A 9385-nucleotide genomic window follows, 5' to 3' on the forward strand; every position below is an offset into this window, starting at 1 on the left:
TGTTGCAGAAGAGTTAAAAGCAATATTCTGGGTTCATTTCAAAAAGTTTCATGAATTTCTTGATTGGAGGGGAAAAATGAGTTGATTAATGTAGAATTAAAACGTAATGAAAACACCATCACATTGTTTTTATTGATAAAGATGTTACTCTTTGACTTTCAAAATATAATATTTCATATCAAACAGATAGATTTTAATAATTTGGGATTTATGATTTTTCATAAACCATGATTGCAAGTGTGAGGAATTTTCTTGATGAAGGGTATGAGAATTCTTATATGTAAAAGATGTTGCACAGAACAGAGATATAGTGGTGATGAAAAGTCATAAATACAATGACCAGGCCCTCATAATTCAGAACATTCCAAGTGAGATTTGAAGTCTAGATTTTCTTGTCGGATCAAATTTATGCCAAACTTGAACAGTGGAAATTAAAGTAGTTTCACAGAACAATTTGCAAACTAATATTATTGGACTTTAAGTAGGTGCACTATAGAAAATTACACATACATTTACCATAGAAATTACAGCACAATGATTGAGAAGACAAAAATTGTGAGATCAATTAGTTGAACACTGGCTACCACCTACCAAATGCTATTATATCCTAACAGCTACATTTTACAACTGATTACAGTAATACAAAGTGAGCAAAAATTTAGTCCAGGTTAATTCTAGCTGGAAGGCATACACCAGGAGCTTGCTCTTCCACAAAAATGGATTCACAGTTAACCAGTCTCACAACATATTGAGATACAGAATGGTACTTCTGCTGAGCTTCGGCAAAGCATCTGCCAAGAACATTTTCAACCCAATTCTCCACTGCATTTTTTTTGTCTGATAACCAAGCAGCTGCAAGTATGTGTGTCATTACCTCATAATCAATTTCTAGCTGAAGCTCTGATCCGAACGTCCTTTGAAATAGTATGCCAATGCTTTTTAATACTTGCTCAGCAAGCTTATCAAAGTTGAATGGCTTAAACACCACTTTCTCATCAATTTGATCAAAGAAGTCACTTAACCAGGTGTCTGTGTTTTCTGTTACGGATTCACTTTCTTGGTCATTGTCATTGACACCCTCATCACTCTCCTCCACAGGCATGTTCAGATCCAGATAGGATCGAGATGTCTCGCTGTCCTGTCTCTGCATCTTGCTTGTTGTTCCCTTCTTGGACTCACTAATATCAGTCTGCTTTCTTTTGTTCAGAGATGATGATTTGGAAAAACCTTTTCTAGGTACAACCTTGACATTTGTGCTACCAATTGTTTTGGCATCCTCGGAAGCATGTCCTAGTAATAATTGCATTTGACATCTTTTGGCTTCAAGGATTCTTTCCTCCGAAAACATTTTAGACTCATCTGAAACCAAACAACCACTACCTTTACAGACAGTTGAGGCCACAAGAAAGATTGTGTTATTAATGTTAATTGCCCTTCCATGCGAATCTGGATATTTGCCAGCTTTTATTGCCTGCAACAAACTAGTCTGCACCAGAAAATCAGCTTTATCTACGTTTTCAAGAAAGACAACAGAATGGGGCTTTTTACTCAACTCTCCAGCAATATAGTCCACAATTGTCTTCCTCCTAAGCGCATCATAACAACTTGATTTTTGGCATTCAAAAACTGAGTTCAATGGGTAAAAGCTGTTCTGGAAGCCCAGATCCACAGAGATTAGGCTTTCAGCGTTTCCAAAGATAATCTCTGCAAGAACAGAAGCAATTTTCCTTTTGCCAAGTCTATCTGGTCCAAGGAAAGCCAACCATATGTCTGCTCTACCTTGTGAGCCTCTACTCTTCCCTGAACCAGCTTTACAAAGGGACAAAGTTTGACTGATAGCACATATGGCTTCATCCTGCCAGCCAACCATTTCAGTGAGAAGTCGATTAAGAGACTTGAAATCTGCTAAATCAATTTTTCCATCAAAATTTGAACCAGACCAAGAAGATCTAGGAATTTGGTGTGAAGTATTTTCATTAATAGCATCACAATCAGTTGAAATAGAGTCTGACAATTGCTGAAGATGCTTTCTTTGATCTTGTAGTTTTGGGGTATCTGGATACTGAGAGGTTGATGTATATAACGTTCCCAATCCTAAATCTGTGGTCACAGGTGTATGGGATAAAGATGATCTGTGGTCAAACACACTAGAAGGGACGACCCTAGGGGTCTTCCCATCAATTTGCAGTGTCTCTGAGACTTTTGAATCATTACCAGTTACAGCACGAACACTGACTGAATCAGAAGGTAATGGAAAAGTAATAGGCAACCCTTTGGGCATGTAAGAAACTTGAGTAGAATATTGGAATTCACTGCGTGATGGATCTTTACTGCTGCTTTCCTTAAAACCTGGACCAAAACGTAAAGGCTCAAGTATTGGAGCTTGGGACCTTGTCAGAGAAATATCAAAGTGAGGCAGTGAGCTTTTGTGATGAAGACGCTGACAAATATCACTCCATTTGTTTTGAAATCCCAAGATCTTCTCATTCAAACTTGTATTTTCTTCACTGGTCTGCACTGGATAATTGAGCCCATTCTTAAATACATGCAGCCATAAATTGAAGCAATGAAATATTGCAAGTGATGCAAATCATTACTATTTACAGAAAGTGGATCTAAGGCTTAACTAAGTTTTAAGTATATAGTAGATTTAAATTTTCTTTCTAAGAACAAGTTGATCAAGAAGTTAATCAACAAACTAGTGGAGATTGGAGAGTAGAGAAACAAGTTAATTAACAATTTGGAAACAAGAAAACGAAACTAACGGTCACATCATCTAGTTGACAACAAAATCAAATAGTAAGATACTTAAAACAAAAATTTAAAAAAAAAATATTTAATAGAAACTTAATTTAAAAAGTCTAAATTTATTAAATACTTCGAGCTTAATCAAGCCTAGTTTTAATCAAGGTAGGGAATATAAACACAAGAAAATAAAATCTACAACTCCTCTCGAAGTAACTAATATAACTGACAGATTATTCCTTTGATAAAATTTTCTAGAATAACTTCCAAGTTATACTGAAAATTATACAAGTTGATACAGAGAGTGCTTGGTCGTCTTGATAAACTTTGAGAAAGGTACAATCCATTGAGTTCAGAATGTCCATCATCTCAAGGGATATGCTTAATACAATTTTCTATTTCATAATCAAAAGCTATGGGCTATGCAAAAGTAAGCAAAGAGGGAGAAAATACACAAAGAAACATTGTTTTTTATTTGGTTTGTTGCATATAAATCCTTATGCTAATTACCTTTTTTTTTATTCAAATAGTATTCCTGCCTAAGCAGTTTATCATTATACTGGATACCTCTAAATTATTATACTGTGTATTAGTACAGCAATTGCCCCCACCATGTTGCATGTATGTTGTATATGCATGTGACGACTCAGAATGCATTGGACAAGAGAAATGCAATAATTAGCAATCATAACAAACCTTTGTGACATCTGATCCTCTATGCGTGTCCACATTAACAACCTTTTGTAACCAGGATGAGCTTGTTGAGTTACTAGACGAAGGACCTACCTTCAGAATATCAGCAACTTCTTGTTCACATTTTTCATTGCATTTGTCACAACGGGTAAAAGATCCATTCGTGGAGTTCACGGGACTTCTGATTTCAGGTGTAGAAAAGAACCCACCAAATGGAACAAAAGACCCCATCAAGCTGTAAGTTTATCATGAGCAGGGAACTGTGAGATCCAATAGGCACAAAATAGTCAGAAGCTAAAGTGTGTGCAATGAAAGAGATTTCAAGACATCATATATCTACTTAAATGAAATACACTATGACCAATACATACACAACAATAGACAACTCAAATTCACCATCTCACGAGGCCAGTCACAAAAATACATGCTCAACTTTCACACTATCCATTTGGATCTGAAAATACATAAGAAGGGGTCCCACAGTGCAGAAAGGGAATCATAACCCTTCATCAAAATACAGAGCAGTCAGCAGAACAATACCAGACCTAGGTAAGTACATTTCTGATGTTATAAATTATATAAATGGCATGATATGGTAATGAAGACAAATTTATGAAAACACACAAGTTCGGCATCTTTCATTTAGACTAATTGCAGACTGACTTCTACAGAGCAAACAGCAAATTGCATGTGACTCATTATTTCCAATTAAAAAATCCAACCAGGAACTCCATTGGTGTATCTCCTGAATATAGAAAACCAAATCAACACAACGGACGTTTAGAGTTCAGTGAGGTAAACCCTAGGTGAATGCACGACATATTCATAAAAGTTCAACTGAAACCACGCCCCTTACAAAGTATCAGAGAAAAGAGGAAGAAGGGAGACAGCACAAATCCAAGAAAAAGCAAAAACACAAAAAAAAACAACAGAAATTCAGTTCAGAAAACACAACACGCAGAGGAGCCACACTCTTATTTTCATTCCCCTAATTTATTTGCCCCGTGTCACAATTACAAACGTGCATTGTTTCTCACAGTAAATAGTCAGAAATACTTATATTGCTTTTTACATGAATCAGCGTGCAAGAAAACGATCCCCAGTTCCCTTGCAACCAAAAACACGACAAGTGCAAGCAAAAGAACTAAAAAGACACACTAGTAACACATTTTGCATGCTGTGCACGAAGTCCAAAGTTCAAACATAATTTCTGCCATTGTACACCAAAAAACAAACACCATAACTTTTTTAAATAAAGAACAAACCTGGACTTAGAGTAGAGTCCTTCCATAGAAGGAGTGGCGGAAGTGACAGTGAGCAAATGAAGATCCCAATCGTTTTCCACATTAGGAAACAAGCTCAAGAACTTGGAATAGGCGTGAGAGGTTTCAGCCACACCCAGCAACGAAACCTTCTCGCCACCAATCTTTAACAACCTCGTTAGCCCCGAGACAACAAACCTAACAGCATCAACATCCACATCCTCCCCTACAAAAACCTCAACCTCCCCGAAACTAACAACCCCAGTACCAGAATAACCCTCGCATTGCTGCTCCAACTCCTTCAACTTCACACCCACCACCTCTTCCCCACTCCCACCCCTTTTCAAAAATTCCCCAATCTCCCTCTCCAAACAAACCACCCTCAACTCCGAACTCAAAACCGAACCCCCTCGACCCTTTTGAACCATCTCAACAAAACCCCTCAGAGCACTCTTTGCATAAACACCCATCAATAAAGGGTTTCGCTTGCTCTTTCTCGACAGCACCTCCGCGATCCTGCGAATATTTTCGTCGGGCCGGTCCGGTTCGAGGTTGCAGAGAAAAACTGGAGGAGCTCTGGCGAACCGGTGCTGAACCGGAGGAAGCGGTGGTTGAAGCAGCGCGAGTTTGATGTCACAGCTTCGAAACCCTGCTTCTGCGAAAACGCGACTCACGATAGGATCGTCGAGGATTGACAAAACGAAGTGCTTCAGCTCAACTTTCAGAAACGACGCCGTTCCCCCGTGCTGGCTCTGCTGGAACGCGTGGAAGCTCTCCGGCTGCCGCCGCTGGTTCGCCTGCGACCGCTTGATGGCCGCCATGAGCGAGTTCGACACCGGCGGTTCCTCCTCGCCCCCGCCCCCACCCTTCGACGACGGAAGCCGGTCCAGCGACACTCCCACGGAGAGCTCCAACGCGCGGAACTGCAGCCGCGGCGAGTACGCCCCGGAGAACCTCGCGGCGCTTGCGCGGCCGCAGGCCTCGCGCAGCGAGGAGGTTGGCAGCGCAAGCAGGGCCGAGACGGCGTGGAGCGACGTCGTCTGCGCGTGGCAGCGGCGGCGCGCTACCGCCACCGCCTCGTCTAGCGCACGCGCCGCCTCGTCCGTCAAGCATTGCCTTGCTATGCTGACCGGCGTCGGCATCGCCGGCAAGCATATAATATATTATAACAATAAATAAAAAAATAGAAAAAAATGGAGCTTGGTATACTATTAATTAATAATATTATAATAGAAAATGATAAAGAAAGTGAATAGATAAAATGTAGGCTTATCTGGGAAGCAGGTTAATGGGTTTTGGAGTTTAGCTGAGAAAGAGATGATGATGATAAAAAAAGTAGAAAGCTTGAAGGATTTTGACTTGTTATTGGGATTGTGGAAGGTGAGAAGAAGAAGAAGAGGGAGAAGGTGTGTGGTGGAGGTGGAGGTGGTGATGAGGAGATGATGATGATGGAGTTTTGGTATTGTATGGTGATATTATGGTTGAGTGGATTGTTTTGTTGGGTGTGGGACCTTGTATTTGGCCATTGATGAATTGATGAAATGAGAGGAAGAAAGTAAGGAACAGATGTTGGGCATATATTCTGTTCTCTTTCTCTTTCTGAAGGTCTCTTTGGGGAGAAGTGAAAGGTGTGCATAACTTGCTGTTTCCATTTACATGGACCATAACCTCTTTTGGTTTTCCTCTATTCTTTTTATTTCAACTCTTGCCCAACCACTCAAATGCAAAGCTAACTTTTTTTAAAGTCTTATTACACTCCAATTACTACTTCAAGTTTCTGCTTCAATTCAAACCATATCCAACTCCATTAAAATTATATAATGTAAAATATCGTATCAAAGAATGATTGTCTTTCCACTACTTCAAACACTCCTCATTTTTTCTCTTTCTCTCTATTTTACTACTCAAAATTTTCACAATTCCAAACAATTCACATTCTTCAAAACAGTATAATTCTATAACATTGAAAATAAATAAATGTATATTATCTACAATACATTCTATTTAGAAAAAAAAAACAAAAAATATAGAACATTTTTTCATTATTCTTTTTTCTAGCCAACGTGAGATCGTCGGCATCTGGATGAGTTCGTGTGGTCTCCCTTCAAGCTCTAGTGATTCAACCTTCTGAGAATAGGGGACTCAAGTCTAAAAACTTAAAATATAATGAGTATAATATAAAACAGGAGTTGAGAGTCATCCCTGTGTTGTTTATTAGATATATAGGTCGAAAAACGACCATAATGACCAACTATCGGGTCAGGACCATGACTTAACATGTCTCAAACCTCAGGCATAGGCTAATGAGGCTATGGTAAGTTTGAAGGTCGGAAGATGAGTTATTTGTTATATTCCATCGAGCCAGACCCATGACTCTATTTATAGTAAAAAAAATCACCTTAATAAAAATAAAAATATATTTAAACATTGAAAAACATAATCTCAAGGTGATAATACTATTTTCTTAATGTATATAGATTATATTAATGGATAGCTATTGAATGAAATCATAAAATTCAGAAAAATTTATAAACACCGTATATAACAACAACATAAAAATTCTTTTAATTTTTCATAAACACCTCCTAAATGTATAGATCCTTTTAAATTTAATTTTCGACATTTTCGGCTCAGGTGATCCATCATGAATGAAAATAATAACAAAATAGGAATTAATATGCTCATTAAAAATTAAAGGCAACTTCGGTATACCATAATGACAGCGAACTGCATTAACTATGACGACTCTTTTATGGGTGGCGTGTGATACGTTGTGTCAGTAAGGACAAATTTTACATATATATTGTGGAGGTAGGAAAAATTCTACCTAGCCCCATGGTGGGCGCCAAATATTCTAGCCAACTTGAGAGGTCGGTCGACATCTGAATGAACTCTTGATGGTTTCCCTTCAAGCTCTAATGATTCAATCTTCTGGGATATGACACTTCGATGCTCAAGTCAGTAAGAGCATAAAATATAATGAGTATAATATAAAATAGAAGTTGAAAGTACTCCTGTATTTTTTCATTAGATACATAGGTCGGAAAACGACCATAAATGACTAACTGTCAGGTCATGATCATGACCTAACATGCCCCCAACCTCAGGCATAGGCCAATAAGACTATATTTTATATTTTTATTCATATCTAATTAAAAAGAGTGAAGGTGTTTAAACTTAATTCATACCTAACTGTAACCATAAATACAACTTCAAACTTAAAATATTTCTCCTCTATTATTAGAAAACCATAAATCCTAAATTTTAAACCTTAAATCACAAAACTCATAAAAAGGTAATCAAACTCAAAAAGACAATAATACTCGTAAAAAGACAACGCAACATATAACATCATCAATATAGTCACATTTTCCACACATTATATATCACATTATTAATCAAATACCATCTTTAAATTTTTTTGTCTATGTACATACACATAACATTTTTCAACTTTAAAACATAACAAATTCATCATATTAAAATTGTTTTAAAATTGTTTGTTTGATACAATTCTCATTTAAGCAAAATACAACAATAAAAAAACGATAATACATAAAAAAAATGACTTATATCTTTACTTCATTTTTACTTGAGTTACATAAATGAGAAAAACTATTTTCTGTATTATTTTCACTTAAATTATAACATTTTCACTTGAGTGATAAATTGTTACTTAGTCTGAAAAAACAATAAATAAAGGCATGTTCTCCCTATATTACTTCTACTTGGATAAGAATAACTTATTTGAGTAAAATATATTTAAAAACATAATTGTGAAGCAACTTAGATCTTCCAAAGACTTACCAATTGTAATTTTTTTTTTTTAAATTTAAGCCAACAATCACTGCGTTGTGTCAAAGTTTAGATAACATTAATCTATCTCAAAATGACTACTTCAAGCTCAAAAACCATATAACTAACCTACAACTTAAGCAATTACAATTAAAATCATTCATCTTAATTATACCATTTAAATTCAATTATGTTGATTAGGAAAAATTTAAATAATTGATAATTAAAACCTAACTAATTAGATATTAATTTAAAAATTATTTATTAATAATAAAAAGTAATTTAAATATTAATAAAAAATATTTTTTTTAAAAATATTTAATTTAATCAATATAACAAATAATTATTTTTTATATTTAAAATTAGATTTTATTTAATATTTTTTTGGTAGTGTTATATTTAATAATTATTTTTGAAAAATTTCCTGAAAGGATCATTTCCAAACTTGCATTAATTTGTATGGTTGTTGTATTAAAATAATAAATAATTTATAAAGACTGAAAAGATATAATAATAACTTAGAAATAGGAGTAAAAAAAAAAAAAGTAGAATTAATAGTGTTTGTCCTTGAGACTTTCACTATGGTTGAGTTATGTCGTGCCCACTCAAAAAAATCATGCCAATAAGGTCAGTGTCAAGCTTTTGGGTCTACAGGGACCCTTTGTCCTTCCTTACTCTAATTAAATTTCTTAATTATAACTTATATATTAATATTTTACTTTGAAAAACCTATGCATCATTTAGAGAAAAAAAGAATAAAAAATAGTAAAAAAGAGTGAATAGATGGTGAATGTTCAACCATATAAAAAAGAGAGTGTAAGAATAAAATTCAAATCTACAAAGATAGACATGCATGGAAAAAATCAATTATGTGTAGTAAAGCAACTTGC

At 35.7% G+C, this 9385-nt stretch overlaps 1 protein-coding gene across 2 annotated transcripts; it reads right to left on the reverse strand.

Moving 5' to 3' along the window:
- Positions 1–453: 453 nt before the first annotated feature.
- LOC137823788 (protein SMAX1-LIKE 6-like) lies at positions 454–6365 on the reverse strand. Of its 2 annotated transcripts, none has more exons than XM_068629058.1 (3): positions 4704–6365; positions 3442–3673; positions 454–2512 (listed from the first exon to the last, which is right to left on the reverse strand). In XM_068629058.1, the coding sequence occupies exons 1-3, from the start codon at positions 5840–5842 to the stop codon at positions 659–661; spliced, it is 3225 nt and encodes a 1074-aa protein (XP_068485159.1). In that variant the 5' UTR covers positions 5843–6365; the 3' UTR covers positions 454–658. The 2 variants fall into 2 exon arrangements, with proteins under 2 accessions (XP_068485159.1, XP_068485160.1); XM_068629059.1 differs by having other exon boundaries at positions 3532–3673; positions 4704–6260.
- Positions 6366–9385: the final 3020 nt, after the last annotated feature.

Source organism: Phaseolus vulgaris, chromosome 8, assembly GCF_000499845.2.
Source record: "Phaseolus vulgaris cultivar G19833 chromosome 8, P. vulgaris v2.0, whole genome shotgun sequence".
Lineage (NCBI taxonomy): Eukaryota > Viridiplantae > Streptophyta > Magnoliopsida > Fabales > Fabaceae > Phaseolus > Phaseolus vulgaris.